This window comes from Punica granatum, chromosome 6 (assembly GCF_007655135.1).
Source record: "Punica granatum isolate Tunisia-2019 chromosome 6, ASM765513v2, whole genome shotgun sequence".
NCBI classification, from domain to species: Eukaryota; Viridiplantae; Streptophyta; class Magnoliopsida; order Myrtales; family Lythraceae; genus Punica; species Punica granatum.
The window spans coordinates 24,223,262-24,246,504 of record NC_045132.1 but is presented as its reverse complement, the minus strand read 5'-3'; the positions used below and the strand labels follow the sequence as shown (position 1 = coordinate 24,246,504).

Here is a 23,243-nt window from a genome sequence, read left to right as displayed (position 1 = left end):
TACTGAACCAAACCATTCCGAACCGCAAACAGTGTTTCAGTTCAGTTAGTTGAGTATTAGTCTGAACCGAACCATTTGACTTCCAAAGAACAAAACCATTATTGAACCGGTTCTTTTTGGTTCAGTTTGAAATGGTTCGGTTCGGTTCCTCGGTTTCAAACTGAATCATCTGAACTGGTTTGTTTTCCGTTCAGTTCGACAAGGCATGAATGATTCGGTTAGTTACGGAACCATCTTTAGTCGGTTAACCATGGTTAACCAAACTGAACCATTTAAGCCTAAAAAAAATTATTTTCCCCTATTCTACTCACACTTGACACTAGGACTATCTGAAAACAGCAAAGAACCTATTCTTGCATTATCTTTTACCTCCGCGGGGATCTTCATTATCCTCTATACATAACATTATTCTTGCAGCTTTCGATCATGGAGATTTGATCGTGAAACATTTAATTACGCAATTTTTTAATGGTTTATAAGGAATTCTAACTTTTACTGATATAAATAGACCAATATCCGAAACCACTTGAAACTTCACATCCCTTATAGTTCTAGTACCCTCGCCCAATATCGTTCTTCCAAACTTGCAACTTGAGGACCCTTGTGTTCCACAAGCTTCCTGATTAAGGACTGAAGTCTTCCTCATCTCTTATAATATGCAGCCATGGGCTTGGTTTCTTAATCCACTAATAATAATGCAAGGCACCCATGCATAGAAATATAATATTTATGGGAGATTTGGCACTTTGAATTATACAAAAAAAAACTTATAATTAAGAAATCTTTTTCATTTTTTGAAAAATTCTTCAATTACATATCACTTCATACAAATAATGTGGACACTTGTTCAAGATACATTGAATCTTAGTTAAAACTATAACAAATGTGCATAAAATCAAGTAGTTAAAGAGACACATTACAGTGATCTGAGGGCTATCGAATAGAATGATTTGAGTCACTTACATCATTTAATCAAGAGATGGGGGTTTTCAAATAGAGATTTCACGACTCCGCTCTTTAGAATTTATATATTACTAGGTAAATGTCCACGCATTGTGCGGGATTAGCACATGAATTAGCGATTCTTCGCAATACGGTGACCTTACTTTTGGTCTAAATGCCACTAAATAAGAGAACTAGCCATTGTCATTACAGATGCCCTAAATACAATCAATTGATGGGAACTCTACCCCACATAATAATGTGGTGATGCTCTTATTTATAGGTCACAATTACTAGTGAGGATAGTAATCAAATATTTCCTATAATCTACCAAAATCATATATCAAATTGTAGGTAATATTCTCAATTAAATACAATATCTATTATTTGATTCTTATATATGTGTAATGGGATTGAAAATCGTATTGAGCTTCTACAAATGTGGTATCATTGATCCTCTTACTGATAGTGTGACTGAGAAATTAATTTGCACCTTGCAAATTCATGGATGAAAGACGTCGAGCATCATCCTCTTGATAAGGCGCATTATCACTTTAGTTGATATAAAAGGATAAACGGAGATAAACATATCGGGTAATGAAATGGAGAATAAAGAAATTGAAGACAATAGCTATGGATCCTTTAAATAGTAGCCGTGGAATAAGATTGGATTCAAAAAAAAAAAAACTACATTTGATTTCATTAAATTCATCATTCAATAAAAATTTGTATAACTGTTGATTAAATCTAATATCCAAATTTTAAATTTACGTTTGGAAGTGCTTGTAATTGACTCTACATATATTATGGGAAGATTCTTTTCTCATAATAATAAACTTACATACAATATTTATAATTCAATTTCTTCGTCCATCTATACCAGCTACAGACAAGCAGATATGTGTATATCAATAATTATTGGAAACCATTATATTTATATACCCACAATTCTAAAAGAGATGAACACTTTTCTTTCGCTGTACGTAAATTGCGGATATTGACAAGTATAGACTTAATTTCACCGTCGATTGTCAAAAGTTGCCAGTGGACATGGATTCAAAGGGATTGTCTCTGTATATTAATATCAATCTATGAAGAGCTCCACCTCCGATGGACCGATATCATAACAGCATAACAATCAACGGTTGTGGTTGATTTGATCTATATTCGTGCGAGGTGTTTTCCCCCTTGCAAGATCGAGCCTAGGACTACTTCTGCCCCTTAATTACATCGATGGGCCCAAAGAAATTAAAAGCCCATTATCAACTGATATTGGCTAACCCTCAGCCCACACCCAATATCAATGTACATACTTACCGAAATTATTGTTCCTCTTTACTAACTCAACTAGCTTATATACTATTAGCAAAATGATCATTAATTCCACGAGAAACAATATACTTCTCGGTGCTGTAACTCTATCTTTGTAACTGCATAGGGCGTGCATCAGATTTGACTCATAATGACCGGTTCGAAAAGCTTTTTGAAATTAAAATCATTTGCATACAATAGATATATATTGTTACAAATATTTATTTATTTATTGAATCAGGTTGACTTATGAGAACATCTCAATTATGCAATTAATAATTATCAGTGAATCTGTGGACAAGTGAGAAATACTTAATTACTAGTTTTATATCAATGCATTGCATGGATTTGTTTATAGTAATTTTTCATGTTTTGAAAATGATTTAGTGATAATTTTGCAACTAATAATCTAATTTAATGGGCATACGTATTTATTTAAATGTCAATATAATAATGTAGATTCATTTCATAACAACTATTACATTAAGATACACAAACTTGATATTGCATATTTTTATGCAAGTAAATTTTTTATATATCTTTATTTTCAAAAGATAAACATTTATCTTTATATCACCATAATTTCTTAAAATGGTGTCTTGTATATTTGTTTATTTAATCAACTGTAATACAATATATTCAAATGTATACTGATACTTTCTTATAATCATAATATATATCAGACTTATAAATTATATTTTGTATTTTATTTTTAAACAGTGTTAAGCCAAACTCTTATTTTCAGACGTTATATTTTTTTTTACCACAAATTCATATAACAGTGGCTTGGATAATTTGTATATATGCTCAATTAATTGTTTTCTAATGGAATATCCATTTTCATATATTTATTTATTCTTATAATATATTCTTTGAAATAGTATTTTTAATAAAATTATTGCATTAATTGTATATTGTAATCAATTTTTATTATATAATATAATAGATACCGATTACCAAATTTGCATGTAATTATTTTGCTTAAAATCTATTGTGCATTTATTTAATGACCAATAAAGTACATGATATAAAATGAATATAAGGTTTAGACATACTTATTTCAGACTTACAAGTTTCATTATGCAGTTCTTTTAAATGTTTCTATTTCTCATCCTTATTTTCTAACGTTATATTTCTATTGTTTGACAATAAATTCGTATAATTAGTGGCTTTTAATAATTTTTATATGTGCTAAATTAATTATTGTTAAACAAAAATTATTCTAGTATCTAGTTGTTTTATTCACTATTTCAAGATATCATTTATATAAGTAACTTTTAAAATAATCATTGGATTAATTGTAGTTTACTATATGAAAAGGTTGTCATTATTCTACATCATATGTTCTATTTGCTGCATATCTACATAGGTGTGATGTGTTTTCTATTGTTATTATTTGATATATTTGTAGATCAAATTAATATTTATTTCTAGATTAATTATAGCGTTTATTTTCTTTTGGCTAATATTTTTAATATATATTAGGCTCATTTATTGCATGTTTGTTTTACTGTATATAGATAGATGATTGGAAGATGTACGTACCTAAATAGTAAATTTTTGCATAAATCGATGATACAAATTAAAGCAAAGGAAAAATGAATTCTGTAGGTATTGGACAATTAATTATCTATTATTTTCTTCAGAGGTGTTAAAGGGATACATGAGTGTAAATGATGCATGCATGAATCATGTGAAAGATTCAGATTTCAGTAAATTAGCATCAATTTCTTCCAAACGATTTGAGGAACCTCTTTAAGCAAGGAATTGCGCATAAATTCCACATTGTGCCGCAGAGAAATCACGTCGTGTTTTCTTATAAGTTTGTCAATATATATATATATATACACACACACATATATTTATAAATGTGTCTTGTTCAATTCCTTTTGCTATATAATTTATATCATCTTGAAGTAATTTTGGTCGATCAAAAAAGAAATGAAAAGAAAATTAATTTTGGCATATATTCACTAGGTGACCCGTGCTAGCTACGCAGAGGATGTTAAACATAAGTTTGGTTCGAAAATCTCACTTGTGCTAAGAGCGATATCGTGTAAGTTTTTCTTTGTCATTTAAATTATATATTTAAAATAATGCAAAAAATTATACCTTTAAAATGATAATTTATTGTATTACGTTTAACTATTAACTTTTGTAAATTTGAAACTCATACCCTTCTTACAGTTTTTTTTTATTTGTAGAAATAATTGTAAGACTGCAATTTACTATATAATGTGACATTCTAATGTCTTGTAAAAAATTATTGAAAGAAGGCAATAATAATTTTGTGTAGTTTTTCACGATGTTAAAATAGATTTTGAAGGAGATAAAATGGATTTTTGAATGGGCGGAGGAGATTAAAAACATTTATACATATTATGATTAATTATTATGATAATAAGGTTTTAGCAATTGGCCCTTTTTGGTAAAAGGATGCCCTTGAAAGTTGAAACTTTTGAAATTGGACATTCTGATTTAGGGAGGGAGAGGCAAAGAGAGAGGAAGAGTGTAGGCGAGAAGTTGTGGGTTGTTATGCGATAAAAGTGATACATAAATCTACAAATTGTACTTTAATTTTCAATAATTTTATTTTTTTCCATGAGCATATTTCGGTAACAAAAACATCACACCAACTATAGTAGCATCTGTATAGATATATATTTTTTGGATAAACAGGGGGCGGTAGCCCATGTCCATTAAATAAAATAAACAATTACTCAATATACAAACGAGACATTGTGATCCATACAATATCTCCAAATAAAAGTAAATTTAACCATTAAAAGAAGATGTAGCGCACATCCTTATCTAGTAATTAGGAGGTTATGGATTCGATATTTGATGGGACAACCCATGCTCATTTATTAATTATTTTTATTTTAATTTACAAGACTCATAGACATCCCTTGTGGTCAAAAAGGAAAAAAAAAACAGAGAGTAAATCCGACCCATAAGGACAACATTCTAGTCTCTGAACACCCAAAGGTACGTAGCTTTGGTGCATAGATCGCTATCAAACCTTCACGCATGTTCCCTTCTCGATAAACATATTCATTTACAACAGTCCACTCTCGAAGAAATAAGTCACGAATATCTCTAACCGAAGCTTAACTCCCACCGGCTTTGTCCTCTATTTGATTGTAATAAATTGCAGACTAATTCATGAATCAACTTCAAGAATAATTCTCATTGATCTCTAAGTCCTAAGCGAGTTCTAATTATCCGGACTTAACTACCCACAGTTCAGCTGCAATAGATGTAGCAATCCCAAAATTTTGAGCAAATCCTCCTAACCAGCGACCCGAATCATCTCTAAGGCTGATCCCAGCTGATGCCAACCCCAGGTTTCCTTTAGTTGCACCGTCCGTATTATGCTTATGCCGTCTCTCTCGATCTCGTGGTTTACACCAACCTACATACGTGCTTCCATGTCCATGAAGACCGAGCAGTTTGCACAAATTCTCAGCTTTCATTGCAACGCAAAGCTGAGCAGCTTTAGAGATTGGACCTCGGAATTTATCAAGATGGGTTATTATTAACATTTAATGTAATTATTATCATAATTTTAAGCTTTGACACTCATAATTTATCAAAATGGGTTAGCCATCTAAAACATTAAAATAAAATGGCCGTCATAACTAGAGAAGTCATGTATAAATATACTACACGCATGAGTGGCGGTTAGAGAAGAATGAATTCAGAAGATTAGTGCATATTGTCACTAAAAAAAAAAAGCGGTGCGTGTGTGTATAATATCTTAAAGTTAACAGCCAGCTAATGGCTTTAAAAGCAAAATTCGATGGGCTTCATTTCATCATTGCTGTTGTCGGGGGCAGTATAAAAAAAGTCACCTCTACGTCCAGTTGAATATGGTTGAAACAGAGAAAGATGTGCGTAATGCAATGGCACTCGTGCATGATTAGAAGTTAAGGAATTTTGTGTTTTGATTGTTGTCAGTACGACTTATCTGTCATGGACCTCCTGTGTGTATTGGTGAAAAAATTGAAGAGTTAAAGGAAAATCTGATGATATATGCATATGTTGATATATGCATGTAACATATAGTGTTATACACACACACACACAGAACCGCATCTGATGATATGAAATCGATTATTCAAAAGGGGTCGTTACAATACGCGTGATATATATCTACACGAACATTGATTCACCGTTATCTTATTTAATATATTATTCACATATAATTTTGTTTATAAGGTTGGCGTGAACAAGAAGATGAATGTCAGGAGATGGTGAATCGGGGGTAGCGGAAAGAAGTGAAGCATTGCAAACATGAATCGCTTGGCTCGGAAACATGAAAGCGAGACCTTGTGACAATCATTTTTTATGCTTTTATTTTGATTTTTGGGATACAGGCCAGCTAATATTCAGGAACCCCCGACTAATATTCTAGTTATGAGTCGAGATGGCTTACAAATAGATAAAAACTCGCCCAGTCGAAAAATTTCTCCATTCACAAAATATGTAAATCCGAGATCTTACTTAATCTAAAATCATTGATTATTTTAAGGACCTTTCGGGAATTGATTATGGAATGATTTTTTTTTTGGTAGAGATTAATTATGGCATGGATGCTGATATCTAGCTAAACACCCTTGTTTATGAAGTATCTAATTATCATATACATAATATTATATTATTCGTCAGTAGAAAAGTATAAATATCCTTAATTATTCTTATCGACTCACGCCGTCGCCTTGTTTTGCTGTAAAGGCCAGAAAAAGCTGTTCTTCTCAGCATCATCATCGTCATGAATCTATGCACTTTTTCTCGTTTATAAAGAAAAAAAGAACGGGAAAGTATCTTTTTCTTTCTCATATAATATATACGTAATATGTATATATGCATATTTTACATATATAATATGTATGTATAAAAGGCTTGTAAAGTTACGTATATATTGAAGACTTTCAGGAATGCACGCATTCTTTGCTGCAAGAAAAAGATTCTATCCCGACTATTTTTTGGCAATGCACTTAAAGTGTGTCGGGAAAGGATATTGCAAAATGACCAATGCCGACGCAAAAGAAATTATGTTGGCAAAGGTTGAACTGCGCTGATGCACTTATAATGAGTCGAAATTTTTTTTATATGGCGACGTGATAATATCTTCGGCAGCGCAATCTATTGGGTCAGCCTAGGGAGACGCCTATTCTAACACAATTTGTGTCAGGATAGGACACTTTGTGGGTGTCGGCGATGAACGTGGCATGGGACGGCCTAAATTTGTGAATTGGCCCATGCACAGTTCTTTGCCGACACAAAATGCGTCGGGATAGATCAGGGGGAAAATGAAATTTAAAAGTAAACTACCCCGCTGAAAGCAACAGTAGCGAGCAAAGCGGCAGCCAGGAAGCAGCAACGAGCAAGTGAGCAACAACTGGCACTCGGCCTGAGCAGTAGAGGCAGCAGCGCAACAGAAGTGTGGAGCAGCAGCAGCAATCAACGCAAGCAATCGGGCTGAGCAGCAGAGGTGTCCCAACAAGGCAGCAGAGGTGGAACAGCAGCAGCAAGCAACACCAGCAGTCGGGCTGAGCAACGGAGGTCGTTGGAGGAGGAAGGCGAGGAGGAGGCTGGAATATTTTTTCAAGATCTGCTTTTCCTTTCTTTTTATTGATGCTAACAGAAGCAAGAAAATTTTGAAAAATGAATTGGAATTAACAGAGCTAAGGCAGCCAACTGCCTTCGAGAAGAAGAAGATGAAGCAGTAACCCAGAAACAGCTTGCTGCCTCACCTTCTTCTTCTCGAATGCAGCCTAGCTGCCCATTTTTTTTTTTTAAATAAAAATGTCTTTGCCGACGCATAGGTGCGTGGGCATAGACTTCTTTTTCCTTTTTCTTTTTTCAAAATTAATTTGGCAACGCACTTCAGGGCGTAGGCGAAAGCTGCAAAGTATTTCCCAACACATGTTTGTCGGGATAAGATTATCCTCCCCCAACGCATATGGTGAATAGGAATAGTTACAAGTTTGGTCGACGCAAAAAAAGTGCGTGGGCAGCTGTTTTAATGTTTGCCGACACATATTTTTGCGTCGGCATAGGTTATCTTATGCCGAGGTACATTTGAGGTGTGTCAGTAAGCCTAGTTATTACGACACAAAAAATTTTAATGCTTATTGCGTCGGCAGGGTCTAAGCCGAAACACAAGTGTATTGGGAGAAGTCTCTTTTTGCGTCGACTTAGACCCTTTTTCTTGTAGTGAATTAATCGCATCATTTGATAAGTATAAGGGTTCGTGTGCTTGTCCCAATAATAAAAACACACAAAAAGGTTGTCTAATTAAGGATTCTTATTATAATTATTTTTGTATAAATTATAATTGACCAATAATACAGAAGTCTCTCGCAAATGGATAGTACATAACTTGGAAGTAAATATAAACCCTTGATCAACTAATGCATGTGCATTGCCAAGGGAGATATTTAAGACCGTGAACCTTGAAATACGTCGAGTCACATGGATTGTATTAAAATCCAACACATTCAATATCGATAGATATTGAAAAGAGACATGCATCTCAATTTTCTAAAACGAGAAGTTACACCTAATTATTTCTCATTTTAATTCTATTAATAATAAATGCCTCCTTCTATGTTTAAGGATCTCTTTTGTAAACGACAAAAAAAGGAAAGAAATTAACTGAGAGACATAGTGAAGTATTCTTATATTATATTATCGCCTTCTTCCTTAAAGAGGAAGGCAAATGTTACACTCTAGAATGCAGAAAATATCGGGCTTGAAAGGAAGTATTTCGCGTCACAAGGATTGTATTAAAATCCTACAAGTTCAATATCAATAGATATTGAGAAGAGACATATATCTCAATTTTTTAAAACGGTAAGTTACATCTAATTATTTCTCATTTTAATTCTATTAATAATAAAGACCTCCTTCAATATTTACAGATTTCGTTTGTAAACGAAAAAAAAAATCAACTGAGAGACATAGTAAAGTATTCTTAAGGGCCGTTTGCTTTGATATAATGTTCGAACTTTACATCGTAAAGTTGGGATTTTATATAGTATTTTACGTCGTTTGTTTGTTAAGTAAAGACTTTGTATTAAAAACAGGTAGAATTGTTAGATTACAACAGAGATTACGGCCGTGAAACCCACAATTATCTCTACAAAAATAAATCATGTATTATATTTTCACCTACATTCCATGTAATCCAATATAGTTAACCAAACATAGCAATCTCAAATTTCAACATTTAACGTAAAAAAACAATTTCATAATTAAAATTTTCCTCCAATCTTTATATTTTATATAATCTAACAATACTCGAACCAAATCCCCCTCCTATATTATTATATTATCGCCTTCTTTGTAAAAGAGGAGGGCAAATGTTACACTATAGAATGCAGAAAATATCGAGCTTTTGAAAGGAAGGAAGAAAGCAACACTCACCAACTTTATTTATTTATTTATCTTCTTCGGTGGGAACACTTGCGACTTTCTTACCCATGTCGAAAATTGTTGTTTATTAATTACCCAACGCAGTCTGGTAATTATAAATAGATTAATCAATCTGGTAATTATAAATAGATTAATAACTATATTACAGACTGATAGAAAAAAAAACATATATATAACATACATATACGCGTTTGAGCTTATTAAAAGCTGGGCGGTTTGCCCCATGCAGGCCACTTGGAGCTTGTGATCCCAAGATCCTGAATTTGAGGTGGATAGTGAAGTCTCTCTTAATTTTTCTCTAATGTTATTTCTTTTATGTCCTCGAGAAGAATACCCTTTTTCCTTTCTTTTCTTTTCTTGTGTCTCAAAAGTCAAGGCGGTGCCATTATTCCTCCAGGAATATAATATATCTCAAAAAAACAAAATTTAAAAAAAACGGAAAGCCCACAATGCCCGTGTGATTTTTTTTACAATGACCCATAAAAGGAGGGAGGGAAAAAAGAAAAAGAAAAAAAAGGAAAGAGTGATAGATAAAAAAGTGAGTTAAAAAGTGGTATATACTCTCCAAGATCATCCCATGTGCCCCAGCACCAAGTTGCTCCCCAAGAAAATGTATGTAATTCTACGGGTACTGATAATTACACAAAAGCTTAAATGGACCGTGCAGGTAATTAACTTATATAATGAGAAACTTTTTGCAATATATATATATATATGTGCAGCATACATTTCAGTTTTCTAACTTGTTTAAGTAATTAAGTTGGGATCTGGTTAGTATGTATATTTATTAGTAATCCATATTCAGTTTGCTATATATAACTAGGAACTTATGTTGTACACTTACTGTAAAATACTCACTTGGGCCTACACGGACTTGAATCCATCTGCAACCCAAAAGCTTAAGCTAATAGGTTACTGGACCCAAGCATCATATAAGCTTGTGGTTTCTTTCTCAATTTTTCGATGTGGGATAACGTATCTCAACACCCGCCCTCACGTGGCAACGTGTGGTCCAACACGTGCCACGTGCCTTAAACACCCGCCCTTAACAACTGACCCGAGCCGGACATCCTCTTCCGTGCTCGGGCAAGGGGGGACAAATACCAAACTAGCCTCGAGCTCCACACTCGGGCCTAATTAGAGGTGCACCTTTAGCTACCTCAGAATTGGATCGGATCACTCTTGGGCCTGATTAACATGAGGCGCACTCTTGGCTACCTCGAAATTGAATCTGGCGTGGTGTGAGCCCACATGAGCGCGCCGAAGCATAACCCGCTCTGATACCATGTAAAATACCCACTTGGGCCTACACGGACTTGAGCCCATCTGCAACCCAAAAGCTTAAGTTGATAGGTTATTGGACCCAAGCCTCATATAAACTTGTGGTTTCTTTCTCAATTTTTCGATGTGGGATAACATATCTCAACACTTACCAACAAAGAAACTTATGTTTTACATCAAAGTGTGTAAGTATTCCGATAAGTATCGATCGTGAAACGCTTGTCGCACCTTGCATCATCAATGCATCTTGGAATGTTGAGTCCCATATGCTTAGCTAAAAGTCACAACATGGTCAATATATGCGGAGAAATCAAGTTGAGCAGCTTAATTGTGACTTCGGTCTCATAAGAGAAAGTCATTTTTTTCCTTCTTTTTCGGTGTGAACCGTGGTATCCGGAAGTCCAACTGAGCACCGACTAATCCAGTTGAATCGGGTCGACTAACTAAGGGGTAAAGTTTTCCCAGCATGAATTTTCAGCATTCACAAGAACTCAAATTTGAAATCTTATTTAAGCGGAACGATGGCCGAATTGCTTGAACCAACGAGTTGGTTCTATTCTTTTTTTTACCTTATTTAATTTTATATATACGGGGAGAAGAACTTATTATTATTATTATTATTATTATTATTTTGTTTTTAAAAAACAAGAAGCCATATTAGCCTTCACTTTAGATATAATCATCAAGATAATTATACTTAATTATTTAAATAATTAATTTTAAAATGGAGAGACTTTTTCCTGCTGATTCTTCACGTCAACCTTCGGCTCATCATTCTGACAGAGAAGGGCATCTAAAGAAAGAACAAAGCAAAATTAGACGACGCAGACCAAAAAGGGCACGTAAAAGATAAATGTATCGATGTCCACTGAATTGAAAGGAAACTCCTTTCCTTTCTATGGCTATGGTGAGATTCCTCCACCTTTAAACTTCTTTTTTTTCCCTTATTAATTAAGTATTTAGACATGGGACGATAGGATGCCCAGACTTTCAGTTGATTACTTTAACGACTAACCGTCAAACACCAATATATATGTACATATATATGTATATACACATATATGCACGAAAAGAAAAATCTAATAACTAATGATACTGATACATGATTTTTGATTCACGAATAATTATTATAATCCAAAGATATGGTTTACATATATTTCAGTAATTATAACTCACCATATGTTATGTCATACAATTATTTCCGGAGTCTTTGGTATAAAATAACTTTCTTTAATTCCCGTTAATAATATCACTGATCATCAGATTCCACCACTTATGAATCTATGATATTTTTAATCGAACATTTTTCTGTTCATGATCTGTTCGGGAGCATTACTCGTAAGTGATAAGGTGTTTACAGACAGAAATATATATATATAATTTAGAACATATATAAGGGACTGCGATATAGCGCATGCCATGGATGCATGGACATACGCGTTGTGATATGCATATTTACAAGCTTGGAGCACCTTTTTGAGTCGATTTCCAATCATCCACTTTACTATATGTGTCCATAGAGAGAAGTGGATACGAGGCACGAGTGGAATGGTCGAAACTATAAATAAAATGAAGAAGCTAAGCCTAGTGGAAGTTAATGTTATGGGTCGATGAATATAAATACTTGCCTTCCCATGGTTGCATTCACTAACATGCAAATATTCAAGTTGTTCGAGCAACTTTCTAGTGCAAGTTTACACTCGGGATAATAAACTATAGAGAAATGCCCGATGAATACGGAATTCACGATAATAAGAACAAGAGCTCGTTGGATCTTGAGATCGGAATATATTGCCCGCGCTCCGTACTATACTAATTATTTATTCGAAAGCAAATGTAAGTTGCTATCGAATAAATAAGATTTAGTCGATTGAAAAATATATATCCACTGCTCGAAGATGATGAAATAGGACAAAGACCAATTCCCTCCATCAAATTTTGTCAACTTTCCCGCTGACCAGTCTTCATGGAATCGTGTCATGAGGCCAATTCTCCAGGCATCGGTTCCTTCAAAACTATTTGGTCAAACTGTCCACTTGGAGATATTAGAATTTCTAGGCAGAATATTGGGAATCTCAACACAAATAATAACTTAATATGAAATTAATTAACCATGTAAAAATGCGAATTTTGTGAGAGCTCTTGTGAGTGGATTTTATATGTAGTATAAAAATTCTAAATTCACTAAAATTAAGTAGTTTATAATGAGAACATGAGGGTGGTTAAGTGGAAATAAATTCTTACTTTCAGTCAATGGAATAAAATGTCTCATAATTCAACGAAAATAACTAAATAAATATATAATCTACAGTTTCTGTTTCAGTTGATGTGGTTAAGCGTTAAGATACTGTTCCATCAATTTTTATTTATTTATTTTTTAAAATATTAAATTCTCCCACTAGCCCTACTCTTCAACTTCTATATAAGGTGGTCTCCCCTGTTCTGTTCTCTTCACTCTGCTTCTGCCCTAACTCCCAAGCTCACCTTCACTTCACTTAGCTTCATCCTCCCTCATTTCCCCTTTCTGCAATCTTTCCAGGAAAGCCGGCTATGGGTATTTACGGGCACATTACAGTAGCCGCGGGACTCGTCATCCTTGCTGTGTTTACGGAGAGAGCAAATGGCTACGGAAGAGGCGGTGGATGGTCCAATGCTCATGCCACCTTCTATGGCGGCAGTGATGCCTCCGGGACTATGGGTATGGACCGCATGGTTTCCCTCTCGTATTTATTTGCCGGTTTACATTTCATTCGAGGCCTCGGTAAACATATTTCTTGAAAAAATCCATGAGCAGAGATACATCGTATGTGCTGCGGAGTTTAACATAGGATATATTAGCGTCTTTTCCCAAATCTTAATGGTCGTGACGATGATCTCTTGCTTTTTGTTACTAGGCGGGGCTTGTGGCTACGGGAACCTGTATAGCCAGGGGTTCGGTTCCAACACTGCAGCTCTGAGCACCGCGTTGTTCAACAGCGGCACGAGCTGTGGGGCGTGCTTCGAGATCCAGTGCAAGAACGATGGTCAGTGGTGTTTACCAGGATCCATAATAATCACCGCCACGAACTTCTGCCCCCCGAACTATGCTCTGTCCAACAATGCTGGGGGATGGTGCAACCCTCCTCTGGAACACTTCGATCTCTCCCAGCCCGTCTTTCAGCGGATAGCCAAGTATAAGGCCGGCATCGTCCCTGTTCAGTACAGAAGGTAATGTCTCATAACTTAATTAATTGTCGCATTGCGACTCCTTAAATGATCTTCTGCGCACATCTTAAGCAGAGCTGAATATGTTGGTACGTATATTTTTCAGGGTTGCCTGCCAGAGGAGCGGAGGGATGAGATTCACGATCAACGGGCACTCCTACTTCAACCTCGTGCTTGTGTCGAATGTTGGGGGGGCTGGAAATGTGGTGTCCGTGTCGATAAAGGGCTCCAAGACCAACGGGTGGCAGGCGATGTCCCGGAACTGGGGCCAAAACTGGCAGAACAACGCCTACCTCAACGGCCAGTCCCTCTCCTTCAAGGTTACCACCGGCGATGGTAGGACTGTGGTCTCCGAAAACATCGTGCCGCCCAATTGGTCCTTTGGACAGACCTTCACCGGAGGCCAGTTCAATTAGCCGCTGACCCCGCGAGGACCAACCTAACCCAATTGAAGCTAACCCTCTCATTATTGCAAAATTACCAGATTGGGTTTTTGCCTCTTGATCTATTATATAATTAAGAAGCACTAACATATATACTAATCATAAAGTTGTCTTCGTTTTGGGCTTTTTTTACGGCCCAAAATTGTTTGACCTTAGGTCCAAGAGGCCCAATTGCAGATAGCAGGAAGGCCTCTTTGATGATAAATATAATAGAAAAAGTTTGTTTGTTTGGTTCCCCCCCCCCTTTAGTAAGTGTTGTGTTTGGCTGAGGTGAACGGGGTATTGTCACCCGCCCAAAGAAGATGCTTCTGATTAAGGGTTTAGAAGCATTATTCGAACAATGCAAGATCTTATGTTCTTTCTTTCTTTCTGTTTTGTTGACGAAATGCGTCGAAAAGTTGTGAGGTCGTTAACTTTGTAAAAGCTTATCAAGTGATTATGATTATTGAGTGGAGGTGTAAGTTTGAACTGGGAAAGAGAGACGCGTTTAAGATGTATACTGATGTACTTTGATGGTTATGAGTAATGAGTAAACTACTTTGATTGCCTTATGGTGAAATTACTCTTCATATATATATATATATATATATATATATAATAGTTGTTCAAGTCTATAATTGATCTCAAGGCTAATAACTGAATCTTGAATGGAGATTAATCTTTTCTAGTCATTCGTTGAGTTCTACCAAAGAAAATATTGGATGAACTAATAGTTGGATCCGTCTGATATAAACTTTATTGCCTTTGATAAATATACTCATCGAAACTCTATCCATCTATCTATCTATATATATATATATAACTATATATAAACTTGAATACATAGTTATAAATAGGGGTAAAATAGTAATTATAATATTACTTCATAGTGCTATATAGAAATTAATAAACTATAATTATAATTATTATTGTGATTAATAATATTATATAGTATATAATACAAAAAAAAAGAAATTCAAAGAAGCATTAAGAAACAAGGATTCTTATTTCATTAGCATATAATTTTCATAAATTTTAGAATTATTATATAGTTAATCTTGTTAAAGCTTAATCAGAAATTTCTTTCATCGAAGTGATTGGACCCTCTTATCTAAAATTATTCAAACTCATGAAACTCATTTATGTAATGTGAAAAGAATAAGATAGAAGCATTTACTAGAATTATAAAATTTCGAATATTCTATAATTATATTTCTTTCATCAAATAAAACTAAAAATTTAGAAAATTTTAGTATTTTTTTAAGATTATTTTCCTAGAAAGACTGACGGTAGAAATGATGCGTATGAGTTTATTACATAAATTTTTTGCTTAACAAGTACCTTTCATGGTCTTTTGTAACTACACCGACAATGGTTACACTTTAACGCTTTACCTAGATGGAGAGAAACGGAGGAGGATCTTCCATATATACTAGTTTCCTTTTCCTTATTTCCCTACGATCCAAACAAAAGGTTTAATCGGATATCGAGATACAATCAATGGTTATCTCGTAGCAGTTGGTTGTTGTCAACAACAACTCAACTTGATGACTGTCCGATGAAAGTTGCTCGGCCTCATCTCTAAAGATAATAGCACGAACGATTGAATCTTAGTTGCCCGATTAGATACTATACGCTCCGTTTGTTTTCAAAGTCGTGATTTAAGATTTTAACTTTAACTTTAACTAAAAACACTACACAACAAAATACACATTTCAAAAGTCAAATTGGTGGGCCCCATATATTATTAAAATACAATCCCATTATAATTAATTATCTATACCTTCCATTCATTTCATATTTCAAAAGTCAAACTGGTGGGCCCATATATTTTTGTCTTCTTCTACAATCACAATCACAATCACAAATTCGTGACTTTAACTCCGAAAACAAACGCATTGTATAAATTACATTTCAGGAGGTTTTGGATCCAATGGACTTTGAAAGGAACTTTGGGCTGGACTCAAGCAGGACCATCTAATTCTCAAGCCCAGCCCATGCATTTGGTCCCATTTCACGTTCTTCCTTAAAAATTCATTAATTAATAAATTATTAAAATAAATAAATTAAAATAATAAGGAAAAAATGGAAGAAATTGAATTTTTGTTTTTTTTTACCTGGCTATTGCGCTGCTTGACATGAAAGGAGAAAACAACAAAAACAGCGAAATTACGCAAATCGTGAGGGGGAGCTGATACTCTCTGACATCCCACCGGAGACAGATCCGATCGTCGGGCACCTCTGCGCCGTCGGTTTCGCCGGCAATCGATTCAACTGTCAGGCCTCCTGATTTCGTATCCTTCACCTCCATCTTCTCCGGTAAGTTCCCGAAGATCCAATTCCGTTCTCCCGTTTTTCCAATTCTCATTGCGATTTCAATTTGCACCCACCAATTTCCTGCTAATCTCTTGCAATCAGTAGCTTCTATCGATATTTGATTTTATTGATTCGTCGGATGCGCGGTTGCGAAATTTCATCCCTATCTATGTTGATGATGCTGTGTTTGTCCTCTGATACGTGCTTGAATTTCCGGTGATTAACTGTTATGGACTTAGTTTGTTGGTTTTGGATTATCTGGAGCAGGAAGAGAATGAGGACAGCTATGGTGGTGGCTTTGATGTTGCTGGCAGCTCTGGTTCCTTTTGGTTCGGCCTCGCCGTCGACAGTTCCAGCATTCCTTTGGTCGCCTCACTATAACAAGTAAGCGAACACGCGGCATGCTGTTTCCAAGTCTCTCTTAGAAACAAAGCTGATGTTTATTTTCCTTACTGAAGTTCAGATTCTTCTTCTTAAATTGTACTATTGATTGTTAAATATAATGCTTGATTGCTATGACCGGGCCTCGAATTGTGAACGATTGGTTTGTTCTTATAAATCATTCGACTACCATTCCATTTAGTATTTCGATTGGCCTTTTCACTCACTGAGCAATTATCTGACAGCTGCTCTGATTTTGCGTTGCTAAGGCTGCTTATGCCATCTTTCCTTGTCCTCTATTATTTTAGCTGTGAATATCCATTTGCTTATCCCGAGAAATTGCTACAGGATTTCAGATGGAGTCGCAGAATCTGTGGACTATCAGACCATATCACCCACGGATCTAGCAAAGGCTGTACTATCTCAAGGAGGCTGGTCAGACTTTCTGGTAAAACGACTTACTATGCTCTTATGCCTGTATATGTTTGAGATATCACATCTGTTCAAGTATAAAGAACGAGCTGCTAGCAATCTTAGTTTGTTACATTGTGCTAATAACTTTTTAATGTGTTCATATATTAGTGCTCGGCAAAGAGACATCAGCAGCATGCAGATCTGGCTCTTGTTTTTGTTGGTGGAGAGGTAAGAATTGTATACCCTTTCTTAATTGTGATGCTGCTATTGAGACCATCTTCTCTGTCTGGATAGCTTGTAACTCAATTTGATTGAAACATGCATTGTCTTGCGCGAGAGGGTATTCTGATGGGTATCCTTAACTCGGTCATTTTGTTGCAGTCGCTTGATTCCGTTTTTATATATAACTTGTTCCTTTGTCAATATGGCAAGTATCGTCATGTTATTTTCTCCAGTCTGATGATAAGGTTCTGTTTCTCATATCCTGTAGCTGCAATCTTCGGATATTTCCAGCAATAGACACGCAGATCCTGCCTTTGTAAACTTACTTAAGGTGAGAATAGTACTTGAAGTATGATTGTAGGAATCTTCGTTGGATATTCTATTTTATTGTATTTTAAATATTAACGGGAGAGCAAATGTTACTGACAGGATTCATACACAAAGTCTAATTTTTCAATGGCATTCCCTTATATTGCTGCATCGTCTGAGGAGGCAATGGAAAATCTACTGGTTTCTGGGTTCAAAGAAAGCTGTGGCCATGATTTAGACATCACTAAAGTTGCTTTTCTAGGTTCATGCTCTGTGCAGGCAGATGATTCTCAGAAAATCGCGGACCTGCAATCCGTCCATGTGAGTATCTTTAGCTTAGACTATCTTCATGAAAATCGAGGGGGTTACCACAAAGTTGTGATATGTGTTCTTTTTACCTCCTGTAACAAATGATCAGGATTATCTGGTCTCAAGGAGGGAAAGGAGACTTGAAGGGAAGGCAGATCTGATCATGATTTGCCATGGCGAATCCGCTGCTTCAGATGAATTTGATACACCTGGTTCAGAAAGTATGTTTACTGAAAAAACTATGTTTGTCAGAAGTATTTTTTGAAAGGGAAGAATACAGTTGAACTTTAATTCGTATGATTTTTCCTTATGGACCATGCAGGAGAAATCTTCTCGGGACTTATGAGCTCCTTGGAGCAGCTGAAGGAAAAGTATTCTGTCCTATATGTTTCAGATCCTTCTAGGTCGATCCAATATCCTTCAATGAGGGAGTTGGAGAGGTTCCTCGCTGAAAGTTCTAATGCATCAAGCAACGGAACATGCGATAGTGTTTGTCAGGTTAAATCATCGCTTTTGGAAGGACTTCTAGTTGTAAGTTGCTCTCTGCTTTTTTCTCTTATTTTTATTGATAATGCCACAGAACTCTTACATCCTGGCTATTAGAATGCTTTCGCCCCTATTGCACTCTATGGAAACACCAGATTATTTTGAGCAAAACCGTGAGAATGACCCTCCGCTTTGATGTCCTACTATCCGTTGCAATTTGGTCTTGAACGTGCTTAATTTCACTGTGCTCGATTCTTAGCTTGTTTGGGTTTTGGATGGTGAGATAATTCTAACGGCATGGCTTCTAATGCTTCAGGGCATCGTTCTGCTCATAATCTTGATAAGTGGCCTCTGCTGCATGTCTGGCATTCAAACTCCAACGCGGTTCGAGGCACCTCAGGAATCTTAATTCGGTGATTCTATCACACTCGATCCTTCGGAGGGGTACATGATGTCGGCGTTGGTATTGCCTTGAAAAGCTTCCAGCTTGTTCTGTAGTTATACTAGAGAGAGAGAGAAGAGAGAGACAAACGCTACCTAGTCTTACATTAATTTGCTTCTGTATTCTTATCCTGAAGGAGCACAGTATTCGTTGCTCGTGTTGATCAGTGTCTCGTCCAACCTCCCATACGGAAGTTCTTTAAGATTCACTGCTCCTATTGGTCATATGAATAATCTATCCAAGTAAGTTCTCCAAGTTGCATTGTGCTTTTTTGTTTGACTGGAAGATTTACGTTCCCAAGTTGTGTTATTCATTCATTCGTTCAGTTTCCGGCCTTTGTGAGTAATATCTTCCCCAAACCGATTGAATCATGATTTCGAGCTCCGTCATCAGATGAGATTGGACAATCCTGTGGCCCTGTCGTTTTCTGGAACGAGAAGAAGAGCAGGATAACTAAAGAGATTGCGAGGGTTAGAGGCCCCTGACCTGATAAGTCCTGTGCAGCAATGGACAGCGACATATCACAATTGAGACGGTCACCTCCACCGTCCCTTATCTATATGGGTTCTGGAAACTTCGGTTGTTGGGTCCAGCGACAAGAATCCAGTTAAGGGTTCTAACACGGTTTGATAGCGGGTTCGACATATAGCTAAATAGGGTAATACACTTGTTAAAAGTTTTAAAAATTATAAAAATTATAAAAATAATTTTTTTTTTATTTTCTGTATTTTTATTGGATTTTTTTTTTCAGATTTTATGTCTCTTAAATGACATAACGCATTATGATTGGTTTCACATAATAAAAGTTACACATAAGACGCACCATGTCAGTAAAATGTTAACGGCATCGGGGGCAATTGACGGAATGTATAACATTGAAACGATTTTGAAAATTTTTATATCAACAAGTTACCAAAAAAATATTTTGGACCAATTTGAAATATTCATGAAACTTTTTGGACCACTGGTGCAATTAACTCTATGTATATATATATATATCCATATATACGCAACAAATACACGCATAACAATCAGGAAGAGATAGATTGGCCTCACGTCGTCTTATATATTTTCTCATCTGTGCCCTAGCTTGTAGACAGCCGAAAGACTTATGCAGCCAAGAATGACTTGCCGATCTATCTCCATCGACTGTTCGAAGAGGAAGAAAGTTCTATATATATTCCCTGTGAGAAGACTCGATTGGCCTGACGGGGGTTAATGGAATCGGCAAGTTGATCTTGGCTACATGTTTCTTCCGGCTCCACAAGCTTGGCCTCATTCGGTGAAGTAATAAGCTCATCATCACCTATTCATGCATGTTATCACATGTATATTGGTGTTGAAGCTTAATCCATTTCCCTTGTGCTATCCTGAACACGCTTTTCGGTTTGCCAAGTCTGGGCGTCTCGTGCTTTAGATCTTCCCTGTACCTAACCTAATACTCGTTCAGGTTTCTCTTTTCTAACTGTCCAGGTAATAGTCCCAAGATTAGCCTGAGATATTCGCGATAAAGTCCGAAAGGATCCCCGAGGAATCAACAAATGGTTGTGCAGAAGGTTAGGGCAGGCATGTACTACTGATGAAATGCCAGAGAAAGGTACGTCCCGACGCATGAAATGTGAACCTCTTTTCGATTTCAGTATACTCCGTGGGCATATGGACTGACAAACATGCTTGTGCATCTTCGTATGTCACCCAGAGCATATGGAATCAATATATAATTGGAGCTTTCCACCCTATTATATACTAGGTACGTTCGTGCGTTTGCGATCATCGTGTCCATGAAATTCAAGAACGAGAATTAGCTTTGGGTTTGAACTTTGGCTTTCTTTGGTAACACTCTTTTACTTTTGGAACCTGAAATCAACTGAAAGAAACTATGGATTCTTTACACTGCCACTTGGTTTGAGAGGACGATAAACTTTCATCGGATATTTTCCGATTGCAGCAAGCATCATCCAGAAATGTGTCCAGATAATTGTCGAGCTGACGAGCTGCACAGAGTTCTTTACTTTGGCACCCAAGCCAGACACCTCAAGCGGTCCATTGATTCGGAGGATACAAATTTAGGTATCCACATTCAACCAACAAAAGTGTTGGTTGAGTGGTAAGCTCCTCACCCTCGTAAGGAGGAGAGCACAAGTTCGAACCTCGGGAAGCGCATTTATTAGGAGGGAGAATAACCTTTAATACTCGATCTCCCAACTGAATTAGTCAGATCCATTTGGGCTCTAAATACCAGGGTACACACCGAAAAAAAAGTATCCACATTCAGCTTAGAGAGCAAAAATCGTCGATTAGTGCAGCTACATTATACATACCTCTAGAATTCACGACGAGAGTGAGTTAAAATTAATGATCGATCTCGTTATGTTACATAAATTGTTTTTGGAATAATAGTTCTAATGGTAAACCAGTTTTAACAGAATTTTAATGTGCAAAGAGGACTGCAGCTGAAAGCCTCAACTATGGCTACGCGAAGCTGACAGTGGGCCAAATATCCCAGAGATCCGGCCCAATTTTGTCCCCTCCCATACGGCCCAGGCCCAACAACCACGTTTTTGGGCCTCAATCTCGAATTCTGAAGTTTAGCAAGTGCAACCGACCCTTCAATAAAATTCATATTTTCCCTCCTCTTTCGCATCTCCAACCGAGCGTGCAACCGCCTCGTTAACCTTGGATAGAGCCTCGCACATGATCTCGGCCCTAGCGTGCGATCCAACCTCGGCCACGAACAGACGTGGCTGAATGATGTGATCATTAACATGATCTCGTACATGAACTCAAAATTTCACTTGATTTCTTTCCTTTGATTAATCTGCAACATAACAGATGTAGCAATTGGAAACTTTGTTGAGTGCAATGGTGAGCTCCAAAGGACAGAAACGAAACTTGCGAGAAGAAACCACATTCTCTCCAAAACGATGATTCCGAGAACATATCTACTTAGAAGCTCAAGTTAATAAGTGGTGGTACCAAATCCATATATTAACCCATAAATTTTCTTTTTCTTTTCTGATGTGGGATTTATCTCATTTTACTCCTCAACACCCGCCTTCACATGCAATGCGTGGTCCATTTCTGCCTATATGTTGTCACGTGCCTTTAAACACCCGCCCTCAACAATTGATCTCGAGCCGGACTCTTTTTCCGTGCTCGGGCGATGGGGGACTAACACGAGGCGCACTTTGGCTGTACTCGACATATTGGGTCTGGGTGCGCACAAGAGCGTAGGCACGTATATGCATAACCTAGGCTTTGACACCATATTAAATTTTCATTTGGCTTATACGGGTTTGTGCCCATATCCACTTAAAAACTCAAGCTGATAAATGATGGTACTCAAGCCATATATTAACCCATGAATTTTCCTTTTCTTTTCCGATGTGGGATTTTATCCTATTTTACTCCTCAACACCCGCTCTCACATGCAACGTGTGGTCTATTTCTGCCCACACGTTGTCATGTGCCCTTAAACACCCGCCCTCAACAATTGACCTCGAGCCGGGCTCATCTTCCTTTCTTGGGTGAAAGGGAACTAACACGAAACGGGTTAATATATGACTCGGGTACCGCCACTTATCAGCTTGAGCTTTTAAATGGATATGGGCTCAAATCCGTATAAACCCAATGAAAATTTAATATGGTATCAAAGCAGGTTACGCTTCCGCGTGCCCATGTGGGCTCACACTATGCCGACCCAATATCGAGAGCAGTCAAAGTGCGCCACGTGTTAGTCCCCTCTCGCCCGAGCACGGAAG

The 23,243-nt window shown here is 36.5% G+C and overlaps 2 protein-coding genes across 3 annotated transcripts; both read left to right on the top strand.

The window, feature by feature from the left end:
• Positions 1–13,436: 13,436 nt before the first annotated feature.
• Positions 13,437–15,175, top strand: LOC116210017 (expansin-A1-like). Its single transcript, XM_031543805.1, has 3 exons — positions 13,437–13,675; positions 13,872–14,184; positions 14,288–15,175. Exons 1-3 carry the CDS (start codon positions 13,528–13,530, stop codon positions 14,595–14,597), a joined length of 771 nt encoding a protein of 256 aa, XP_031399665.1. The 5' UTR covers positions 13,437–13,527; the 3' UTR covers positions 14,598–15,175.
• Positions 15,176–16,733: 1,558 nt separating this feature from the next.
• Positions 16,734–19,767, top strand: LOC116211828. 2 transcript variants are annotated; one of them, XM_031546355.1, is made up of 9 exons: positions 16,734–16,922; positions 17,187–17,303; positions 17,649–17,748; positions 17,883–17,942; positions 18,205–18,267; positions 18,366–18,566; positions 18,664–18,775; positions 18,877–19,085; positions 19,357–19,767. In XM_031546355.1, exons 2-9 carry the CDS (start codon positions 17,194–17,196, stop codon positions 19,447–19,449), a joined length of 948 nt encoding a protein of 315 aa, XP_031402215.1. In that variant the 5' UTR covers positions 16,734–16,922; positions 17,187–17,193; the 3' UTR covers positions 19,450–19,767. The 2 variants fall into 2 exon arrangements, with proteins under 2 accessions (XP_031402215.1, XP_031402216.1); XM_031546356.1 differs by having other exon boundaries at positions 17,159–17,303.
• The last annotated feature ends 3,476 nt before the right edge of the window (positions 19,768–23,243 follow it).

Coding starts and splice junctions, on each gene's coding strand:
- LOC116210017 (XM_031543805.1), top strand. CDS start 13,528: ATGGGTATTTACGGGCACATTACAGTAGCCGCGGGACTCGTCATCCTT. Junction 13,676..13,871: donor TGATGCCTCCGGGACTATGG/GTATGGACCGCA, acceptor TTTTGTTACTAG/GCGGGGCTTGTGGCTACGGG. Junction 14,185..14,287: donor GTCCCTGTTCAGTACAGAAG/GTAATGTCTCAT, acceptor TATATTTTTCAG/GGTTGCCTGCCAGAGGAGCG.
- LOC116211828 (XM_031546355.1), top strand. CDS start 17,194: ATGAGGACAGCTATGGTGGTGGCTTTGATGTTGCTGGCAGCTCTGGTT. Junction 17,304..17,648: donor TGGTCGCCTCACTATAACAA/GTAAGCGAACAC, acceptor AAATTGCTACAG/GATTTCAGATGGAGTCGCAG. Junction 18,268..18,365: donor CCTTTGTAAACTTACTTAAG/GTGAGAATAGTA, acceptor TGTTACTGACAG/GATTCATACACAAAGTCTAA.